The 24459-nt window shown below is 37.1% G+C and overlaps 1 protein-coding gene across 1 annotated transcript in view; it reads right to left on the bottom strand.

Annotated features, from left to right (window-relative positions):
- Positions 1 to 732: 732 nt before the first annotated feature.
- The window catches only part of PARP8 (poly(ADP-ribose) polymerase family member 8), a 180584-nt gene continuing 156857 nt past the window's right edge, over positions 733 to 24459 (bottom strand). The window contains 9 exon segments of the mRNA XM_043598792.1: positions 733 to 5409; positions 16639 to 16723; positions 17581 to 17650; positions 18811 to 18884; positions 19441 to 19510; positions 20741 to 20813; positions 21049 to 21161; positions 22251 to 22299; positions 24033 to 24100. Coding sequence (XP_043454727.1) covers positions 5307 to 5409; positions 16639 to 16723; positions 17581 to 17650; positions 18811 to 18884; positions 19441 to 19510; positions 20741 to 20813; positions 21049 to 21161; positions 22251 to 22299; positions 24033 to 24100 — 705 coding nt within the window. The 3' untranslated portion in view covers positions 733 to 5306.

The following is a 24459-nucleotide window of genomic DNA, read 5'->3' on the forward strand; positions in this document are numbered from 1 at the left end:
TCTACCCCTCCCCCACTCACGCTGTCTCTGTCCCTCAAAAATAAATAAACGTTAAATATATATATATATATATATATATATATATATATATAAGAGAATATCGTGACTGTGAATATGCATCACAGACTCTTAACAAGTATTTCTAGAGTAACTGACATAAACAGAAGTTTGCTATCTATGGTTTCTCAGCTATAAATGTAACAGGAGTAAAAAAAATTACTTTATCTCTTATGAGAATATAAACTTAGTTCCTCATATTTACTATTAATGTGTTTAGAAAACCAAATTTGTTTATGGACTAAGGTCTTAGTTAATAAGATGTATGTTACAAAAAGTAGTGGTTTAAAAATCATTTTCCAATTACTAATCAAGTCAGGTTAGAAAATTCAAGATAGTTCACGTGAAGTACTCCTTTTGACAGTATGCTGAGGTGTTTACAAAGCATATATACAAAACGTATAAAACTCTTTTGTTTCAATCCTCTGTTTCTTGACAGAATTTGAAATTAACATGACCAATTAAATCTATCACGACTATCTGGGGCAATGCTGACAAGATGGGTTTTTTCTTTTATTCCCTCCTATTTTAGAAGTACTTTACAAGTGAAAAGGGCAACATCATTTTTAGAGTTTGTTGAGAACTTCAAATATCTGGTCCCCAGAAGCAAGATTCATCGTGAGGAGTAGCTAAGGTCTCACCGAGTTTTCAAAATAGTGCCCACATATACCATACTTGTTGAACAAATTCAGATTTATTGAAAGTAAACATTTACATTGGCTACAATGTTAGAACTATTACAAAGCTGGATAAAAGAGGCTTAAGTAGCAATAGAAAGCAAGTGCAATAAAAAGTGAATAGAGAAAATATTTGGCCTTAGTGATCTCTTGGCAGTATTTACATTATGTACATATTGTTAAATATTTATAATAACTCTAAGGCACCAAAGGCTAAATAGCAGGTTGCAATACTACTATTTTGTGCACAGAAGTCAAGAAATTTATTGTAAAGAAGGCTGGATAGTTAAAGAAACATAGGCATATCTTAATGTTTACATAAAGGAGTGGCTGCATTTTTAAAAATCTCAAATGATACATTAGATATTGGGCAGATTGAAGAAAATATTTTTAGAACATTAAATTATGTTGACTATGTAAATAAGCACTATTTTTTTACTGACTTGCTGGTAAATGTGTAATGTAATCTATTCCTCAACACAGCTTTTTCACACTCATGGATATGTTTTGTCTAAAAACTACTTGAAATTCTTTCAACCTACAAAAACTTATCCTAATATATCATAGTGTATACAAAATCTCCAGGAAAAATTGACTGGACAATAATATACATCAAATTTATATTTAATCTGACAAAAATTTAGCAGGCATTCAATGCCAAAATAATTGAATATTCAGTCTGCCACTCTGGCAAAGCAGTTGAGTATGTTAATCCTTTAACTGTAAGTGGGCAATTGTTTGTGGCTTAGGTGAATGGACATAAAATTGGCCTATGGAGAAAACCAATCTTAAAGGGGACTACTTATATTCAGATTTTGCAACTTGAAACCCCTTCACATAACTCACTGGGTGTTAGTTAGCTATGTCGTTCATCACCAGTGACTGAAATATCTGTATTACTGCACTGTCAAGAGGTAACTGACAATATCTATGTCCAGCACAGTCTTGACTGTTGAATTACTTGATAACTTCCATTTGCAAAATTTTATGCGTTCCTTATACTGGAAACCCAGTTTACCTTAACAAACGGTCTGTCAATTGTCTTGAGGTAGTGTTAGAATGAAGAATTCAGCGGAACAATCGAATAACATCCTAGTATTTTTTAAATGTGCTTCAAGTGCTACTATGAAATCCACATATTTAAGTGGTAGACAGTCCAAGGTTGAGTGGCCCTTCATGACATATTAAATCACTATCTGATGAAAGGCATCCAGACATTTACAAAGATGATGATTTTTCCTTAAAACTTTCTTCGACACCATGCCCTCTGGCAAGTTATGATACTACGGTATAAAGTAGTGCTGGAATTCTTTCAATGATATTAAAAATTTATACTGCGTATTAAAAGTTTCCCTTCTTTTAGCAAAGTGGAGAATAACTGAGAGATTTCTTTTTTAAACTCTTAAATTTTTCAATGCAAAATATTCAGAACATTAGCAATAGTTTTTGGGTTGGTTTCTTACACCACATTAATGATACTAAGTTTAAGGAGGTGGCACTCATTTAAATTTTAAATTTAAAAACCACCTTCAAATCCGACATTTGACTGAGATTTGCTGAAGAGAAAATAAAAATAAAAATCATTTCAACATAATGCAATCTAAGGCACCCAAGGTACCTTACCATAATGTATTCTATAGCACTAGGTTTTAAGTATATTATTACTTTTTTCTCTTCTCAAATGTTCACTCATTTTCTTTTTTTTTTCCAATACAGTGGACAATGAAAAGGACAAATCACTCATAGTGAAATGTTTACAAAAATCAGTAATGTAGGAAAAAGCAGAACTAATAAATTAAGGTTCTTCTTTCCCTACTTCAAGAATGAAAATAAATGATTACCTTTGCTCAGTGGGTTAATGCTAAGTAGTAATGACTACACAATTAATACAACTGTTACAAAGCATCAGTGAACAGACTTCAAATATTATATAAATACAATACAATATCACATGTTTGGAATCATCAAATATGTCAATAGGTAATATCTTAATGGGGTGACTGAATCAAGGCATGATAATGTTTAAACTTCTAAATCTTACAGACCTACTTGGAAGCATGATTCATTTATTGATGAATATTAATTAATATTATTAATTAACTAATACTGAAATTGGATTATTTAAAAATAAAGGTAAGTATCAGTATACTATAGTAACCCCAATATCAAAAACGTTCAATTAAAAGATTGGCTCTCATACTTTGAATATTTGCTTACAGAGATTCTGACACTTAATTTTTCAAAACAAACTTAAAATCTGTCATTTTGCACTGCAATAGCATTCAATTAGTTACTATTTGGAGACATCTTATTATCATAACAGATGTCCATTGTCTGTAATAGTTAGTGGGCATTAAAACTATCAACTGCTTCCCCTGCTCTAAGAGGTGAATCTACTTTTATTGTTTTCTTTTCATTTTTTAAAAAATTTACATCCAAGTTCTATTCTTAAACTGGTGGTAGAGGTTTGCATTCTTCCAGTTTTTCCTCCCTAAAATACTCTCCCCTGAGTCCTCCAAGCCACCCATTCCAGTTCAGATTCTGATACTACACTCCTCATAGATCACTCAACTGTTAAGTAAAACCTTAATGGATTAGGTCCATGGTTCGAAAACTATGCTTGGTGGGGGGCGCTACAGGGCGTTTTTGGAGTTGCCTCAGTGCTGCCAGTGGCCACACAGGTGGGGTTCCGAGACCTCAACTTCCAAATCCTGCCATTACGTCTTCACAACTATATTATATATAGAACGTGCCACAAAATTAATTTGAAAATAGTAATTTTGACGCTTAAAAATGTTTTTAAAACGCAGTCAAAGGGATTTGGGAGACTTGGGGAGTCTTGGCAGAAAGAAGCAAGTCGTCCGCTTGTCCCATGGAAAGTCTTCAAATATCTGGTCACAGAGTACTAAGTGACATGCTAGATCTATGCCCTACTATGCCTCAGTCTGGCTTTGAGTTTGGAGGCCCAAGTCGGAATGGATCAATGTTTTAAGTGGATCCTATCACAATGATTAATATCTCAACCGCTTCAAGTCTATTTTTGCAGAAATAAGTGGCATTATCAATTATTTACAATATAAGGAAACAAACAATAGGTAAATACTTAAGTAGCAACCCTTAGCGATGCGTGTGACCTTTTTGCTCACCTTGTGTGCCAAAGGAAATAAACACAGAAGTTATAACATTATACTTGCAAATGACTATACATTTTTACTTTTTTTTTCTTTCTAAATAAATTAGAATCAGATATGAGCCTTGATTCAGGGTCTGAATAGAGTGGCAGACTTGTTAATTAAACTGCTCTCATGAATGGCCTTATTCCAAAGATATCACGTAGGAAATAAAACACTGTCAATTAAAACTTATAATGAGCAAGAATAACTTCAGGACCCAAAGAAATAGAAATGATTTTGATGAGCACATGACTCTTGAAAGGAAAATGCTGAGAGCTGGTGCTATTATTCTCTATAAATCTATTTGTGTTCTTTTAATATAAAAGAAACTTCAAAGTTTGTCTTCTTTCTCAATACGAAAAAACATAAGCAGAGGTATTAGATGAAAAAATATAAAAATGCTGGTGTGGTATAAATAAATTGTAAAAATGTTCCATTGTAGTAAATAAAAAATATATACTGTTTGTTTAAATTCTGAGGCCCTTCTTTTAAACATATAATCATTTGAATATAGATTTAGTCCACCTGGGGCACCTGTGTTCCCCAAATTATAATTGTTAGAGAACGTTATAAAAGAGTTGAATTTTAACTGAAGGAAAAATTATTTAAACAAATAGAAAAATTGTTTGTAAATATTTTCAGTGAATGAATGGTGATAAATTTGACTCGTATCTTGGTTTATGTCCAGATTTCCTGCTTACTGAATATTATTTTCTTCTCATTAAATGGGAATGGAATCATGGAGCCATGCCATCTCTGTTGTCAATACACATATATGTGTATACACACACATATATGCACCATCACACACATTTTGATGCATGAATCTATAGATATGTACATTACATACTCTTGGGCAAAGCACTGCATCTAAGACCTAATTGTTTTTGTTTAAGAAAAAAGTAACAGGAGAATAGGAAACATCCCCTCCCCAAACATTTGAATGTTCATACCACTAATTAAATAGCACATCGGAATGTGCAAACAGACTTATTGCAAAGTATTGTATAGATTTAGACGTCATTATAAAATGTTCTCAGTTCTATTTTGGTAACCTAAAATGTCGGTATATAATACCAAATTTCCAATTAAAGAGTTTAATATAAAAATATCAGCACAAAACTGTTTTTTCAATCTGTTTATTGTGTGAGCAACCCAAACTTAAGTTTAAGTGCTGTTGTAATTTTATTACTAGATTCCATAACCCTACAATTGATAAATTGTATACCATTTTAGGTATGTTTAATGAGATACTTAGAAATACTAAGAAAAAAATCAGTATTCAAAGGGTTACTTTTGTTTATAATAACAATAAATTATTTTATCATCTTCTTCAGTTCAAAATCCAGCTTTGAACCCGAGGAAGGCTTTCAAATCACGTTAATTAAATGGTGGTCCTTTACCCAGTAGCGGTTTGATTACCAATTACTCGAAGGATCTCTTTGTGAATGCCTCCTTCTTGCGTGTTAATATTTGCATCTCCGACTTGGCCATCCTCATAGCTGAAATGCAAAAAAGAAACATAAAGCATTTAAAAAGACGAAACATTAAAAAATCACTTAAGCCACCTTAGAAATGTTATTTGGCACCCAAAGTACAGCTGAAGGGAATCAATAGCGAAGGAGTCATTTCTCTGCTGGATTTAATAATGTGTCTGCATTACTAACCACATGATTATGCTCAATCGTGCCCCGATTTCCCCTTCCTTCCTTTCTTAATTTCAACTTTTTCACCCCCACATAAAGCACGGCTTGTGATGCCGGAAGCACCCGTGTCTCTGGCCTTGCAAGCATTTTCCCACAGTGGCTGCTATACGAAGCCTACCGTGGAGGAAACACCAGCTTCGGCTTTACGTTCTTTAGCTTCTAAACTTCCCAGCCCCACTCCAGCCTCAATCATTTATTTTCTCATCTGCGACACTCTTAGAAATGACTTCACTCTCTGCCGCTGCTCTTTTGCCATGCCTGCCCTCTCATCATCACTCTGTTGTGATCAGTGCTGCATTTTCTCTCTTATCTCTGGCTGCTCTACGTAGTCTGACTATACAAGACGTTCTTACTTAATGCTGGTACTTCACATTAGAACGCAAGTGCGCCAAGTGTAGCTAAGCTGTAGAAGTGAAAATAGAACATTAAAGGACAGCAGTTGCAAAGTCCTTTAAAAAGAAATAATTGCGTTTTAGATGATTCTTCATTTCCTCAAATAAACTTACTTGGGCAATAAGAATTTTCCAAGAATGAATTTTTAAACTTCCATGATAACGGTCAGAAGTAGAATAGGTGATGAATTAATTTTATTTCATAAAAATGACTTCAAGACAGAAGCTTTAGAGAAGGGGTAATTACTTCAAAATAGATAACCAGGGCTGTAAGCAGTCTCAAAGATTTATGCGCACCACTGTCTTTTCCTAACCACATAAAAATTCTCCTTAAATAGCACAATACAGGGAAATGAAATGGAGGGCATACAGCAATGAGAACCCAGGTCCTTACATAACCCACTGCTTAAACACCTAGTGATAACTGTATTTATATCGAATGTAGACTTGTAAGAACTGACCCACGGTTGCCTATCAACTTGTTTAATTCTTTCCGTATAAATATGTGTGTGTGTGTGTGCGTGTGCGCGCACACACACACACACACACACACACACACACACTCATAGTGAAACATCACCGTAAAGAAAAGAAAGGGGTATGTGGTATATAGCCCAGTTATAATTATTTCGTCAGGAGATCAAACTGTAAGTGTTCTGTTAATTAAGTGGAAAATGCTCAAGTGAAATGCTTTAAGTACTGTCCAAATCAAATTTGGTGCATTGTGGCAAACTATGTAAAAGATATATTTTACAGGGCAAGTAAAATACATTTTACTGGCTTTTACACAAATCCCGGCTACCCACAGGACTAAGGGTAAATTAAGCCATCCGTAATACTGAGCCAAGGCTGGAGAGGCAAACTGGCTGGCAGGCTCGTTCCGAGGGAGTTAATAGTGTTTACCAAGTCAATCCAGCTAGTTCCTCCAGGATCCGGATTTTGGAAAGCAAAGACACTGCCAAAAGGACAGTGGGAAGACACAAAGAAAACCATGGTACCAGTTACACATACCGTCCACATGTAGCTCTTCTCATTTTCCCAAGATGCATTTATGTTTATTCTGGCTCTATGGCACCTGTAGTAGGGTCTAGACACCTACTGTGTCCTCTGTACACAGGACACAAAGTTGAATAGGGTATTCTTGGCTTAACTGAGACCCAGTCTACCTACTACAATCTCTATTCCTTTCAACTTAATGCTGACCTTTGAGATTTGTCTGTAATACCTTCTATCTTCTCATGTCTTCAAGCCACTGCAGGCATTCTTCTGATCCTACCACTCTACTGAGTGTACTGACAATGGTTGCCCACAGCCTCCTAGGTGAGGAGTTCACAGGACTTTACCTGCTATGTGAGCAGTATGTGATACAGTGGACTGCTCTTTTTCCTAAAGTGATACTATCTCTTCACTTCCTCGTTGGCCCTGTGACTATTACTATTTAAAAAGATTTTTTTTCAATGTTTATTTATTTTTTGAGAGAGACAGAGACAGAATGCCAGTGGGTTAGGGGCAGAGAGAGAGGGAGACACAGAATCCGAAGCAGGCTCCAGGCTCTGAGCCATCAGCACAGAGCCCGACGCGGGGCTCAAACCCATGAGCTGTGAGATCATGACCTGAGCCGAAGTCGGACGCTCAAGACTGAGCCACCCAGGCGCCCTGGCCCTGTGATTATTAATTCTTAATTTCCTTCACCACATCCTCTTCCGTGGCCTCCCATTTCAATGCTGATTTTATCCACAATTCACTCTCAGTGTTTTCTCTTCTCATGATCTGCAAAATCTCAATTATTTCAATCCCTCCCACTGCTTTAATTGTCACCCACATGCTGATTCCTCAACTATATCTCTAATCCTTACATCTTTCCCTAACTGTAATTTTCCCACAGAAATCACAAATCGAGTGTATTCAAAACTGAACTTAACTTTTTGACCCTGAAACTGCTTTTTTTTTACCCTAACAAAATCTCAATTTGGAGTACCATTGTCTACCCACTCTCCCAACAAGGTAACTTCAGTCCTTCTTGGTTCTTCCATGTGCCTGATTCCAGTAAGTCACCAAGTTACCTTGCTTCTGTTTTCTTAATTATTCCCAGTTGCATCTTCTCTCCATTTGATGCCATTACCTTCATTTAGGCCTTCATTATCATTCATCTAAATAAGGGATTTTCAAGTTTCAGGTTATGTACAATTAGCGGGTTCCGAAATTAATTTAGATTGTTAATCTAAGCATTTTTCAATGAGATTATGATAGAATAAGATACAGAACACTGAATGCACCACACAAAGGACACATTGTTTTTTCCCAAGTCACGATGTCAAACACATTTTCTTCTGTAGTGAGAAACACTGACCTAGATGATTGTAATAACATTATAGCTGATCTCTCTGTCTCCACACTTACCCCATCATCTCTCCCCTAAGACTATTTTCTGCTCTGCTACAGTGATACAAATGGCCTCCACTTTACTTGCAGGACAAAATCCAATGAGACTGGCATGGCACACCAGGTCCTGCGGGACTCAAACCAAAACTTTGTCTCCAGTCATGTCCCACTCCCCCGACACCCTATGTCCAAATGGAAGGGTCTGCTACCCCCAATACTATGTGTTCATCAACACTTTAAAAGCATATGTAGTTAGTGGAAAGGAGACGAGACTCACATTCTTTAAATAAATGCTAATAATTTAAGACACAAAGAGCACAGGGTGAGGGGAGAGCAAGAGTGAGGGACTGAGATTGAAAGTATTAAGAAAAATGCATGTTTTCCCACTGTCTGTGAATCCCACAAGAAAGCATAACAGCTGTGGGTTGGAAGGATAAAACTGACCCAAGCATCCAGGTGTCTTAAACTGTGAAGCATATATAATAATAAAGGAAAGACAAATTACCATTTGATTGGGTCAACTGGCAGAATTCATATCTATGTAATACTAGTAGCATTTGGGCACTTATTACAATATGGCATACAGAATACTTTGCAACTATTTATTAGTATTACAGACAAACACTCAGTTGCTAACAGTGAAATTCATTTATGCCCAGAAAGCAACAAATTAAAAAAAAAAAAAAAAAAGAAATGGAGCAAGAATAATATCATAGGGAAATGATATACTTGACTAGGGTTTATTGAAGAAGGAAAAATGAAACCATCTAAAAGAAGTCTAAAATTACTTATGTCCCCAGGTATAAGAAGATTGCTAAAATTTTAATAAAAAATAAACCAATCTGCCTAAAAAGCTATGAGAAGGAAAATAAGACAACAGATGGAATTTAGCTGTCTGGAACTCTCTGGGTATGTTACAAAATTTCGTGGATAAAAACTTTTGAATGTATTGACATGTTCTATTCTCAAACTGATGTAGCAGCTTTGTGACAGCTTTAAAGAATGGCACACGTAAATTTGTTTTCGGGCTCCCTGAATCTGGAATACAGAAATGATAGCACTATTTTTCATTAGCAATAAAAAGAAGAAATTCACTGTGAATCGAATGATATCCGGCACTTCCCCAAAGTTCCTGAAGATACCTGATGCTGTAACAGCATTGTCTATGTCACAACTCATGTACAATTTCTTCATTACGTTGGAACATGCAGTCTTTTGTCATTGCTTTCATTTGCTATGTGTTGTTTCTTGTGAACAGAATCTGCACTTTACGAGGGGAGATAATAAAGTTATGCAAATAACTGTAAGGCAGGCATCAAGGACAAGCAGATTTTATGACGAACGAGAACGAGTAAAGGGGCACTTGGGTGGCTCAGTCGGTTAAGCATTCGACTTCAGCTCAGGTCATGATCTGGCGGTCTGTGGGTTCAAGCTCTGCGTCAGGCTCTGGCTGACAGCTCGGAGCCTGGAGCCTACTTCTGATTCTGTGTCTCCCTCTGTCTCTGCCCCTCCCTTGCTCACACTCTGTCTCTCTCTCAAAAATAAATAAATATTCAAAACAAAAAAAAAAGAGTGAGTAAAACTTAAAGACAGAAATCATGTCTGACTGGGATGTCAAGAAGACCCCTTGGAAAAGACCATGTAGTCAGGCTTGGAAGATTAGAGAAGGCTAAGCTGGGGAGAAGGCCCATCATTTAGACTGACGGAACAAAGGCACAGTAGTGGGAAAAATAATTCCAAGCTGCTCTCAAGAAACACCTTGGATAATAATTTTATTCAATCAGTGTTTTGTATGGATAATTGAGGGAAAGTAAAATGGTCTCTATGTTGCAGAATACCATGTTTTTGTTTGTTAAAAACTACCAGTCTGTATGAACAAGGTATAATCAAAACTCTGCTTTAGGAATATTAATGTGATATAAATAGCATGACCTTAAAATTTTATATGCATAGAAATGGAGACTATACACCAAAAGATTAGCTGTATTTAACTCCAAGTGGGGATATTACAGGTGATTTTCTTCTTTTTGCTTGCCTTTGATTTCAGTTTCTATACAATGAAGAGGTATCACTAGTCTAATCATCTTAATGGTTAATAAATCTGGCATTGTACAAGATAGATTAGGGGTAATGAGAAGCATGGAGAATAACTAGTAATCTTTTGGTGGACTCTGGGGCAGAGAATGATATATCCATGGAAACAAAGGTATTGAAAGGAGAAAACGGTAAAGGTATACTGGGAGCTGATGACTATAGCACACAAGGAGAAAGAAATTAAGAACAAGAGCTCGGATTTCAAGTCTCTTTGATGTAAAATGACTGCAGAGATTGAGAAAGCCGAGAACTTGATTAGGGGATTTAGCAATAATGGGGTCCACTTTGTACACACTGATTTTAAGGTGTGAGCAGACTTTTCGAGGGGAAATACCTAGCGAGCAGTTAAATGTGGGCATTTCATTCATTCCTTCTTTTCTGCTAAGCACTGTGCTGGGCACACAAAGACAAATGAGCCATACAGTCCACAACCTCAAGAAGTATACAGAATAATGGAGAAGACCATGCATAAGGAAGAATAACCCAATGACAAAAACATGCCCACGGCATCACACAGTAACACTAAGGAGCGGTACAAAGGAGTCTAGGAAAGTTCTAGGAAGAACAGAAGGCATATGTTGAAATTTAAAGGATGAGTAGGAATTAGATAAATTACTTTGAGGGTAGAGAGGAAGAGAGAATCCAAGCTCAATGGAGAAAGGAAAGAAGAAAAGCATGAAGGTGTGGGAATTGTAGTGAACAGTTCAGGTTGTGACGCATAACATCTGGAGGGGAGAAATTGTGGGCAATGAGATGTGGCGGGCATGAGGCTGGGGACTGGATCTCCTTGACTTTCTAAGGCGGTGGCGCTGAAGGAGGAACAAAGGGCTGGGGAGTTGTGTGGTTCCCTTTGTAAAAGGACACGGGATTTCGTCTTATAAGAAGCAAGCAGCTCCGAAAGAATCTTAAGCAGGAGAGTGATGTGGCGGTTTAAATCTTGGAAAGGGATCTGGGTTGCAGACAGAGAAATTGGATTTATTATAAGCTGGGGATAAAGCAAAGTTCCCGATCTTATCAGCTTGATGTCACACAGCTTATGTCACACAGTGTCACTGAGCCATGACCAAATGGTTTGTCTTCCAACTTTATAAATAAGTTGTCTGTCTACTCACTATGTTCCCAGCAAACACTGTTTGTGGGTTTTGTTTGTTTTGTTTTGTTTTGTTTTTGCAAAATCATGATGCACGTTCTCTTTCTTTTCATTTAATGGCCATTATACAGTTCTTATTTTACAAATTTTTCCTGTATCTTCTTCTTTAGATATATTTCAAACTTTGACCAAAAGTAAAAACCATACATATAGTAATCCAAAATATTGTCCTTTTCAGCTTTGTTTTTGTTCATTCATTAAAAATGTACTGACAGGCGTCTCCGCATTGGGTACCTTGGGAAGTGCTTCAGGGCATGTAGGAGAGTAAAAGAAAAGCAAGAGTAGGGGTGCCTGGGGGGCTCAGTCAGTTAAGCTTTCGAGTCTCGATTTTGACTAAGGTCATGATCTCTCATGGTTTGAGCTGCGTGTGGAAGCCTGCTTGGGAATCTCAACCTCTCCCTCTCTCTCTCTGCCCCTCCTTTTGTGCATGCAGGCATCTCTCTCTCTCCCTCTCTCTCTCTCTCTCTCTCTCTCTCTCTCTCAAAACAAAGTATAAAAAAAAATCGTAAAGAAAAAAGAAAAGCAAGAGCAGGGGTCTGCCCTTTGGCAGTTGATAGCCTCATAGAAAAGTCAGATACAATGAAAAAACTGAATTTTAAATGGAAGTTCTGCAATGTGGGGTGTAAGAACACCAGGAAGGAAGATTAATTTTGACTGGGAGCTGCACTGAAGAGGTGATATTTGTGCTAGACCTTAGAAGATAGATTTTGGATAAGAATTCCTGAAACGTATTTAGCCCTGAGATCTGCTTGACTCAGAAACCTGAAAATACCCAATCTCTTCTCTGCAGACTTACCTGATTTGGTGCTTCCCGTTCTTAAGTTTCTGAACTTATTGGTATGTCTTGAAAAATAGGAGGGAGTGTATATACCTTAACTTTATCTAATAGACAACATATGGAAACAATTCATTTGAAGATCTACCTGCTCTAAATCAAAGAAACACTAAAGCATGAAACAGGTTGTAACATCAAATAAGCAGGATATACAAACCTAGCAGTTCTTAACCTTTCCTGGGTCCCAGAGAGCTGAGGGAGAAGACATATACTCTTACCTCTAATAGCTGTCACTATGGCAGGATGGGGTGGGGGTGAGGGTTAGCCGGGGGGGGGGACATGGCACTGGACACACCTGTTTACTTGCCAAATTATCACTAACCTTATCCTCAATTTTATTATTTAATAATCCTATTAATGGGAAATACCAATAGTAAATCTTCCTTCTCTTGCTCTAAAATTCCCCATTCACTGTGAAGCAGGCATGTTTGTTGCATATACCTAGAGTACAATGTATCCATTTGGTTTTTGCATCTTCTGCTTCGGGGAGCCCAGCTTCTAGCCCCTTTTAAAAACTGCTGCCATATTTCTAAATATTGGCCTTAATGCCTTTGTGTACATGTGTCTCAAGCCCAATCAGAAATCAAACTTTATCAGGAATGCTTAGACACTTAAAATTGGTTACAATCTGTTCAAAACATCTAATTATTACTTTTTGCCTAAAGCATTAAAATATGATTAAGTTCATTCACTTTGAAATTATCCAACAATTTTTTTGAACTTATTTTTTTTTTCTAAGTGATGTCTTCTTTTAAATTTTACTTTCAAAATTTTTTTTGATGTAGCAGTCTGTTCCCTAAAATATCCCCACAATTCTTCCTTCATTCTGTGTTGTTGTTTACTTGTTGGAAAGAGTATGAATAGGATATTAAATTAGTGTTTTATTATCTCCATTCTAGAAATCAGATTAGCATGGAAATTACTGAAATATTTTAGTAGTTTCACTTAAAAATAGATAAAAAAGAAGGAACATTAATTTATATCCTACTATCAGGTCAGACTTCTAAATAAGGAATCAGATAATGTTAATAAAAAAACCAGAATAAAATAATAAGAAAATAAGATTTTCTGTCTGATAACAGTATATTTGTGATAACTCACTTCTTTCTCCTCAATTTATCTTTTCCTAGATGTTACCACTCACTGGGGAGGCACATCACTCACAGAACTCTGTGATTATATCCTTTATAAAGAAGCTGATGGTTGTAATTAGAATGTACATTAATTAGTGAATGGATTCTCCTTTTGATGTGTTTGAATCTTATCAATTTTCCTTAATTAGTCCCTTCTTTCCTGAGGGTGCAGAGAAAAAGGATGAAATCACATTTGCATTTATAAAGAAATGAAAATAGGGGGCACCTGGGTGGCTCAGTGGGTTAAGTGTCTGACTTCAGCTCAGGTCATGATCTCACAGTCTGTGAGTTCGAACCTCACGTCGGGCTCTGTGCTGACAGCTCAGAGCCTGGAGCCTGCTTGAGATTCTGTGTCTCCCTCTCTCTCTGCTCCTCCACTCATGCTCGCTCTCTCTCTCTCTCTCTCTCTCTCTCTCTCTCTCTGTCTCTCAAAAAATGAACAAACATTAAAAAAAATTATAAAGAAATTAAAATCATTATCTTAAGAGAATTTTTTTCTTTATATTATTTGTAAAGTATCTAAATATACTAGAGAATTTTGTTCTCTTTTCTTCAGGTGGTCTTTCCTCAAATTTTTCTTCTAAAAAATTCAGATATCCTTCTCTCCAGACACACACATAATACACACCCAACACATATATCCCTACAGATTTATTTTACATATAATTTATGTAAAATTTCAAAGAAATAATGCTAGAATGCATACTTAAATATCTAAAGTTGTTTATTTGGCTCAATATATTTGACTTTTAGCAAGTTACTAAAAGGGATAAATTAACTAACATCAGGCTAAGGAGAGGACTTTGGAGTTACTTTCTAAATCCTAAGGCCACTCAATGAAACAACTTCGGGACTGGATGTGTCTTTGGGAAAGCCAATCTTCTAACAGAAGATAACAGTCACGATGGTAAAGAAAGAAGAGGGGAGGGGCACCTAGGTGGCTCGGTGGGTTAAGCATACTCTCGATTACGGCTCACGTCATGATCTCACTTGTGAGATTGAGCCCTGAGTCGGGCTTCGCACTGAGCATGGAGCCTGCTTTGGGATTCTCTCTCCCTCTCTCTCTGCCCCTCCCCTGCGCATGTGCACACGCTCTTTCTCTCTCTCAAAAAAAAAAGGGGGGGAGGGGAAATAAGTATTTAATGAGGGCCTTTCAATGGAGATCTGCATAGCACCAACTTTGTGCTCATAATAACCTTAAGCTAGCATGCAGATAGCTTCTCTAGGAACCTCCAGACCCACATGGCATCCTTGTCTACCTTGCATTCTGACCCAGAAGACCAATTTGTATGGACTCTATCAGTATGCTCCCTGGCCCTCTACTTTCTGGTAGAGGAAATGGGGAGTCCCAGCAGGACCTTAGCAGGAGGGCAAAGTCCAGGTTTCCCTTAGCTCCAGATCCACAAGGGCACCTCGGGCTATGTGTAGACTTTCAAAGTTGCTGAACTAGAAAGGGTTCTCCTGCCAGGTCTGATAATTGTTTCTTGTTCTTGTCCTTTTGGCCCTAAGTACATGTAGTAACAACAGCTGTGGTGTTACTAGATCCTGGTTACTACACTAGACCGGTTCCCCTATAAACCACACCTTTTTAAGTAACTTACTTGTGGATGATAGAAATTATGGTATTTTGGGGGTGCCCGGGTGGCTCAGTCGGTTAAGCGTCCGACTTTGGCTCAGGTCATGATCTCAGGGTTTGTGGGTTTGAGCCCCATGTCAGGCTCTGTGCTGACAGCTCAAATCCTGGAGCCTGATTCAGATTCTGTGTCTCCCTCTCTCTCTCTCTCTGATCCTCCCCTGCTCAGGCCCTGTCTGTCTCTTTCTCTCTCTCAAAAATAAATAAATATTATTATTAAAAAAGAAAAGAAATTACAGTATTTTTCATGGGCCACGGGTTTCCTGTTGGGATTCTGCCCCTTAAGGTAGATATACTGTGCTACCATACCTACTGATGATACTCTATTGTACCCACTGATGAAACTTAGGAAGGTTATGCAGCATGGTTAACATCATCTAACTGGTGAGCCTGGACACAAACTGTCTAACCAAAGCAGGCTTTTTCTACAACACTTATGGCTGCTTTGCCATTAAGAAAAAAATCTATAGATATATATATGTCTCACAATACGTAACTTATGTATTAATGTGTATCAAAAATACAGAAGATATATAAATACATAATATGTAAATCAGAATAAGAAAGTCAGTTTTCATATTATCCAAAAGAAAACCAGGCAGTTCATAAAATTTCCATTGCCACCTGTCCATTAGGTAAGCGATCAAATGCTGTAGGCATAGCATCCTACAGATACATTATACATCGAAGCAATCTTGCTGCAGTCATTTTGACATGGCTTATAAAGCGACCCAGTGCATTTTTCCATCTTCTGTTTAGAAGACTACATAAAAGTATAAAACAGATATGCTCAATTCTTCCCCGAGGGGTTTCCTGTGATAGGACCATGGATGAGGAAGAAACAGGCAGGGGAAGGGGTTGGGAGTCAAACAAAGATGGGTGAAAATCAGACAGGTTTACTGGACTCATTATTTATTTAGGGCTGAAAACTAATGCTATTACATTTTCATACAGCACTTTTGATACAGCTGTGTCAAAAACTCCACATCAGTAGTCCTGCATCAACTTTTCATAGGGACAGGGCATTCTCATTATTGTTTTCTTCATTTCCAGTTATCATATTTTTAAGTCCATAGATAAAGATATGTGTGTATGTGTGTGTATATCTATGTTACATCTATCTGTGTGTATGTATATATACCCATATATACACGTGTACATACATGCACACATAGATGGTTAAAGAGACAGGGTGTTTTCCTTCAGTTCTTCTAAATTAACATTTACATATCACTCTGTTTTTTAGAGCTCATTAAAATAAAACAAACATTAATATAATGAGAAATTAGCTGTCTGTTATATATTGGCAGCTAAAATGACCAAAAAAAAAAAAGAAAGAAATGTAGTCACTACTATCTCATTCATGGAGAAGACAGTAAGACACAAATGTGAACCTTTACACTTACACAAAGAAGAATCGTGTGCAGACATGATCAGTATTGGGGACGACCCATATCTCTCCATGTTTGTGCAGGTCAGGTGAGGTGATCACTGTAAGTGGAAGATAAAAGTAAAGAACTATGTATTCTAAGTTACTATACTTCTGGCTCTTAGAATCTAAAAGCAAAAAGAACATGCACAGACCAGCATATGAAAAATTGTTTAACCTAATTAGCTGTCAAAAATGTAGTAAAAACAATGAAATGTCATGTAACAATTTTATGTTTTAAACACCATCAGCGTAACAACAGGAAAGCAATCACTTGTGTATTATCAAAAGCAAACAGTCCTGACTCGGGAACTATGTGGAAAACAACTTGGTCTCCCATATAACTATCAAGGGTTGAAAACTTAAAAGGCAGTTAAGAGTGGCTACTGAAAACTCTCAACATAAGGAAAAAACGCTTTTCTAGTCAAGGTCATATTTTATAGCAAGAACAAAGAAAAGTGTATGATTTTCCAAATCGCCTATCAATTTTTCTATCCCAAGTTCAGAAGAAATGAATAATTTCAGCGTAGAAACAGAAGACCTATTTGGGTTCTCTTCTTGGTGCTTGGTTCATCTTTCCAATTTTCCATGGTATTATACATTCAAAAGCCAACTTAAAGAGGAAGGTGGCATATTAACAGAAGAGATTAGTAATACTTGATCAGGAAAATATAATTACCATTCTGAGATATCTGCCAAGAATAAAATATAGCACTGTTTGAACTCTTGCCAGTGACACTTTGTTTTTCACCTTTAACGCTCTATATTGTACCTGTTTCCCATCTGTGCCCTTAGAGAAGGTCAGGAGAAATAATGCTGTCACTAATGCATTATGAGCATTCTGTAAATATACTCAAATTCCTAAATACATATAACATAGAGAATTAATGCTACAAGGTTTGTAGAATTTTCAACGTACCTTCACATAAGGCGATGCATTTTAGGTTACGGCTTTGCAGGAATTGGGATTGTTGTCCTTTTTTCTGTGACTAAATTCCAAAAGAATTTAAAAATTAGACTGAAAATGGGGCAGTTGCTCAAGTGAAAAGAGAACTCATCATCGTTAAAAAATAATAGCCCCTGAGATAGCTCCAGATTAAAAGAAAAGTGGGGGGGGGGCTATCTAGACTAGCAGTAATATCCTTGAATTCTTTCTTAATGTCAAGCTATATTTGTTATATCATTTAATTTCTGTACATAATCATTATCAAATCACTCTCAAGATAAGTGAACTAAAAAGGCTAAATTAAAGTTTAACAGCATCACATCATAGAATTAGAACTCAAATTTATTTTTACTGGAAGCCTGGCATCCTTGTTTCAAGGGAAACAAAATTAAAATTGCATGGTCTTTTTAAACATTAAAATCAGTTATTCCAGATCATCTAACTAACCTAAAACCAACCCATTTTTACAGCACCATTAACTTAAGCTGCAGGCATTTCAGAAAAATCTCATGTAGAAAATGTGTAGTTTTGCTTTTGTTTTTAGATACTAAGTTAGCTATCCTTTTTTTTTTTTTTTTTTCAATTTAAAGTCACATTATTCATTAAGTAGATTTTTAATTGGTCCAGAATGGTTGTTTCCTCTGAAACAACAAGGGATCTGTGCTTGCTCTTTTCTCTGCCTGGAATGTTCTTCCTCCCATAGGGCTCATGGACTCACTGACTATAGGTCTCCACACAATACCCTGAGAAAGAGCACCCTTTCCTGACCAGCCCAGGGACAGTCACTCTGGTCCCATCTTCTATCTCATGGTATTAAACATCTCTGTTCCCTGATTTTTCTCCATTTTTCTCCACCACCTAGCATTCTATCTAAATATATATTTAATTCATTCACAGCCATTTAACAGAATGTAAACTCCCAAAGGAATTCTCTATTGTTTTGCGATCTATTTTTTATCATCACTATAGCCCAATGCTTAGCATTCTCTAAAACATTACAGGAGAAGCTTAATAAATACTTGCTGAATGTTTACTGAATAAAGGCGCTCTGATTATTACACGTGAGGGTAAGTTTTGTTCCTTCATGCGTAATGACTATTTACAATGACTCTGAAGACTTAAAAAGCCAGACTTATTGATGTCCTGCTGGCTAATGAGGCTAACGTTCACTCATCACATCAGCCACTCGAGTCACTACAACACCTGTGATGTGCTGCTGCTTTTACTGCTTGAGGCCGGCTCGTCTTTGGCTGTCACCTTCTGCTTCTTGTTCATCCCTGAGGACACCAAGAAAAGAGTAATTCAGGAACAAAGCTGTATCATGCCCCTCAAATACAATCCCTTGACACTTTGCCTAAGATTTCATTGCATGGAGCACCAATGATCACGATGGGCTCCTGAAGGACCAGCTCCTGTGACTTGGGGTGGAAAGTCAGTGGGTTTAGAAGTCCTGACAGTGTTAGGAAAGTAGAAAATACAGCTTTTTAAAAAAATTTGCATGGAAAATAGGGATAGGAAATTCTCTTGCTATATTTAGAAATCGATATATTTAGAAAATTCGTAAATTGGTTTTAAGGGGTGCCTGGGTGGCTCATTCGGTAAGTGTCTGATTCTTGATTTTGGCTCAGGTCAGATCTCAAGGTTGGTGAGATCGAGACCTGTGTCAGGCTCTGCCACTGACAGCATGGAGCCTGCTTGGGATTCTTTCTCCCTCCTTCTCTCCCTGCACCTTCCCTGCTCACCTGCATGCATGCACGCTCTCTCTCTCTCTCTCTCAAATTAAATAAATAAACTCAAAAAAATTTAAAAAGTAAAAATGAAACACACGCTTACCTGAGTAACCAAAAGATATGCTTGACATTGGACTAAGATAGATTCCACTTCCATACATTGCACCGTGGAGCTAAAAGGGGAAGAAGGGGGAGAGAAAGTGGGCAGCCAATGGTTTCAAAGGTTAATACTTTACATAAGAAAAATTAGTCTCATGTTGGAGCATAAATTCTTAGAAAATGATAAAGCTATTTCCTAAAGGACTAATTTGAAAATAGGACTACTAATATCTTTGTCCTCAAAATTCAGTGAGTTGATACATAAAAAGTGATGGCCAGAGAAAAAAAATCTTTAATTTTAAAGTTTTCCACCTGATCTATGACAAAGTCAGTGAATTATTATAAAGTAACATTTTTACCCAAAATATTCGACTCCAAAATACGGAAAACAAACCAGACTGCATTATATATGGTGAGGGTTTTGATCAGGACTCACATGCTAGTATAGCCACAAAGGAGCCTATTGACATTTTCCTTACACAACACTGCAATCCCGTTCTTATCTCCTCTAACCTTGCAGGTTACAGTTTCATTAACTGAAACTCTTCCACTGTTCTAAGAAACTACTCAGAACAATTAAAATTCTCTCTCATTATCCCTGTCTTCTAGAACCCCTGTGCCTTATTTAGTATGAACTGAATACTAATCGAGTAAGTGTGTGTTTATGGACATTTACATTTAACTGTATCATCTCAACTGTCATCAGACCGTGAGATCTGGCACAGGTGATGGGATTGAGCATCTCATTTCCTGACCTCTTTCCATCCTCAGATGAAAATCAGCTGAATGAGAGTGAGGTAGGGTATTGGAGATGAAGGGAATAAATAAAGATGAGCACTATACCCGCGATATCCCGCTAACTCCCAGTGCTGCCCCAGAGACGGTAAAGCAGGCAACAGATAGCGCTTTGGTATCCAATCTCCATTTTGCTAACTCTTAGCCCTACTTTTTCTTAAAGTATTCACACTTGGGCAGTGCTCAAGAAATCTGTGTTGAATTAGCAACAGAATGCTTGTACGCTTTTACTTTCTGCATGATAATTTTTCTTCTACTTAAGCTCAAAGTGACTTTACTGTTTTCTCATAGGGAATTCAATTTCTTTTCCTTTCCATCCCTATATGATGTATAGGTCAATTCTGCTTCAGTTATTTTGTGAACATTACTAACGCCTTTTAAAAATCCTATGTAATTTTTTGAAGCCCGCTTGCTTACCCCTTTTCACATAAGAACAAAACACCAGGACTGCTTATTGAACTCTAACACAAAAGTAAATATGGTCTTGGTAAAGCATCCAGAAAACTTACCTGCAGTCTAGTATTAGAAGCAACGACCAGACCATTCCTCAGAATAGAGTGCCAGTTTTCAATATGTGAGCCACTAAAGCACAGAGGAGGGGAAGGACAAGGTAAAACCAAACATTAATAATCCACTAAAGTAGCCACAGTATGATAAATCATGTACCTTCAGAAAGTCCTGAATTTCCAAGTCAAGTATCAGGCACTGGACTGCTCAGTGCTTACAGCCAACTACTACAAGTGAATGTTTTCCTCCCCACACATTTCTGGAAGACCGAGGTGAAGCTATATCCCCATCAGCGTTAAATCATACTCACTGAAATGCAAAGGTGCTTCCAAAGAGTTTTTTAGCAGCTCTAAAATTAGATTCTTTGGCTGGTGGACTGCTGAGAAGAAGGAACTGATGTGGAGTATGCATAAATTTCAGTTGCTGCCATTTAAAATAACGACAAATGAAAACATGTCAAAATTAACACAGAATCAGAGTGATGACAATTTCAAATTTTACTGGCTTAAGAAATATCTAGATTCAAGCCACACGAATTTACACTAACAGGACCATTCATTAAAAAAAAAAAACCTGCATAAATGATAAATCATATGGAGTTGCTGATAGGAAGGGTAATTCTTTAGGCTAATGGAAAAGGAACAGGAGACAGACAATCCAAAGTCATTTATATTTAGCTTTGGAATACATTGTGTAATCGTGTCCAAGCAGATCTGCCTTCCTAATTATGTTTCTTTTTGAGACTTTTATTACTGAATCCCCTAAGTATCCACTAGCTATTCAACTGGGGAAATATCTGAGTTTGCTAAGCAGAAAAGAAAAGTTAGTTCAAGATTTTAAAACTGCAAAAATTACCATCGTCATGCTTTATTTGCATATGCTTATAAATCTGGAAATTGCCTACATTCACATAGAGTTTCCCCTTTGTTCATGGAAAGAAATGAAAACAGAATCTTTTGAATTAGTTGCCTGACAAATTTTCTAATTGCTGCCCTTTCACTTAGGAATGTATTTGTATAGGAATACAATATAAAGGAATCTCGCAGTTTAGAGATTCACAGACAGGAGAGCTGAGATTCTGGATATGATCTCCTTAGGTAATGATCAGAACTGAAATCAGTCCATTGGCTTTTCATTTATTTTGTAAGCATATTGAGCTGATAAGGCAGTATCTTTCTTGACAACAAGAAACTGACAATGATAAAAATAAAAAGCACAATACCTTTCTCTGGTCAATCTCCAGATTCCTCCTATCACTTGCAGAATAACTAAATGATTTCATATTGACCCTTTTACTCACTTAAAAGTTCAGGGCAGCAGCCTGAATTTGAATTTGATTTCTTGGGAAAACCTAGAGCTTGTGCCCATATGGTCATTTCAAACTGAAGAATGAGGCCTAACCTGAGATTACTTCCATCTCCTGGAGAGGCTGCCTAAACATCACAGGGTCAGTTCTCCCAACTAGTCAGGACTGTTCCCATTTCTGTATGTATATGTGAAAAAACAACTTACCCTGTTAACTGGCAGTTTCACAATATGTGACCTATTACTTGAAATAACCCTGAAATTAATTAAAATAATCCATCAGTCACAAATACATGCCAAATATATTTAAAGTTTTCTTCTTTAGTTGGCAAGTGAATGGAACTAATGTTTGCTGTGACATTAAACTGAGTGATGCTTGTACTTAGTTACATCAGTTTGCTTTGTTCCTAAAACAACTAAAAGAGCGCATGTAACAAAAAAGATAATATTTTATATCTGAGAACGCAGAAGTAGTTCCTTACACCCTAAAAGTGTGATCTTTAATCATTACCCTCCTCGGACATCAGCAAAATGAACATTTCTAAATATATTTTCACATGACGATCACGTAAATACAAAGATTAGAAGCTGATTCCTACAACCGCTTCTTTGGCTCTTCCCTACATTGTCTAAGAATGAGTTTTTATGAGACCTTTTTGTTTCTTTAAATATTTGAGGATCTTTGTGCTGATATATACAGTGGTTTACACACAAGCTGTTATTCACCATATTTAGACACTGAGGTTGAAAAAAATTAAATTCAGGTATCTGAAAGAACTGATGACTTTATGTTTTTCAGTACAGAAAATAATAATAGGGAAAACTCTAAAACATTTTGGTAGATTTTCTTTTCCTTGAAAGATGAGTGACTAACAAACCGAAGAAAATGATCACAAATAAAAGTTGACAATCAGAGGCTGACTACAGGGGGTGGAAAAAAAAGATTCAATATTTGAGATTTTTACCTTCATTTTGAATATGACTTAATGTGAGAATTTGAAAAGTTAAAATGAAAACTATGTGTTATTCTACTCGATCCATCAGAATTTTAATAATAAGATCAAAAAAGGTACAAAGAAGAAAGACTTCCAAATCTAATTTTTAAAGTCTTAATAGAGTAAGTGCTCACTGTAAGATTCTAAGTGAAAGCTAAGTAATCAGACTCATTTTTTCTCCTTTGCTCATCTTTTCATTTTTTTTAAAAAGATTGTAGTATAGAATCAATCTCATGCAAATCAATCTCTTATAATCTTCACATTTGTGTTACTGCATGATGGCCGTGATGAATTCCAGTCTTTAAGTTTGAAGTGATTTCAAAGAGACTTGCACATAAAACCCTTGTAGGTATGGGGAGTAGATACTATTGTTTTCATCTTGAAGTAAGAAACCGGAGGGCAAAGGGTTTTGTGGCAGGCATGGTAGGAGGGGAGCTCTCAAGCCACGCTCCGGTTCTCGCTCAGCCCTCCTAGGATCCCTGTGGGACTACGGCCTTGCCCCTCACCACGCTCACTCTGAACAGGGCATCACCTGCAGCCGGCAAACAAAGAGCTCATCAAGTTTATGCTGTCCTTGTTAAGGGAGTGAACCGTACGAGACATACATTTTAGAAAGGTTTTCAGTGAGTGTTTGAAACAGTGAGTATTGTCACTCAGTCCTCAGTTAACGAGAAAATTAAATGAACCAAAACAGCTTCACCATTAGAATGCAGCTAATCACATTTTTTAAAATGACAGACAAACTGCCATCAAATACGCTGTATACCTGTGTAGCGCGTAGGACAGCATTTTCTTCCCCTTGTGATATACAAGTTTTAATTAAAGTGAGAGTCATTACGGACTCTGATTATAAAATTACCAGGCCTCACAGGCTTGTAGAACTGTAGCATTGCAGGCCTTGTAAAATGGGGCCCTCCTCCTCCCCTCTCCCCGCTTAAAGCAGGCAGTAGAAAACGATGCCGTTTTAATGAAGAGGAAAACTAAAATTGTATACCATTGCAGCAGGGGATGAGCAAGGGGGTCCTGTTTATCCATCTGCTTCTTGATTTCGAGATACGGTGCCTGAAAAAAAGTCATTATACTTCGTGATTTCTCTCATACAATTCCTTTCTTCCTTTTTGTTTTTCCTTTTTGCAACAGGAAAATCAGGTTGAACAGGTGTACCTGATCTAGTTAAACCCGGAAGCCCGTGGCTGTGAAGTGGCAACAAACAGCAACAATTTCCCCTTCTTGTTCCCCCCACAAGGCCAGGTGAACTCGGAACTCCCACATAGCACAATGGACTTGAGCCAACATTTTGTTACACAGAGAGGTTTCATCAAGCTTTAGCCTGGCTTCCTGGTACTAGGCCATGTCCCTAAAGGTGATCCCGGGCATCATGCTGAGTCTCTGTTCAAAGTAATATAATGCTGCCCAACCAC

The sequence above is a fragment of the Prionailurus bengalensis genome, chromosome A1 (genome assembly GCF_016509475.1).
Source record: "Prionailurus bengalensis isolate Pbe53 chromosome A1, Fcat_Pben_1.1_paternal_pri, whole genome shotgun sequence".
Taxonomy (NCBI): domain Eukaryota; kingdom Metazoa; phylum Chordata; class Mammalia; order Carnivora; family Felidae; genus Prionailurus; species Prionailurus bengalensis.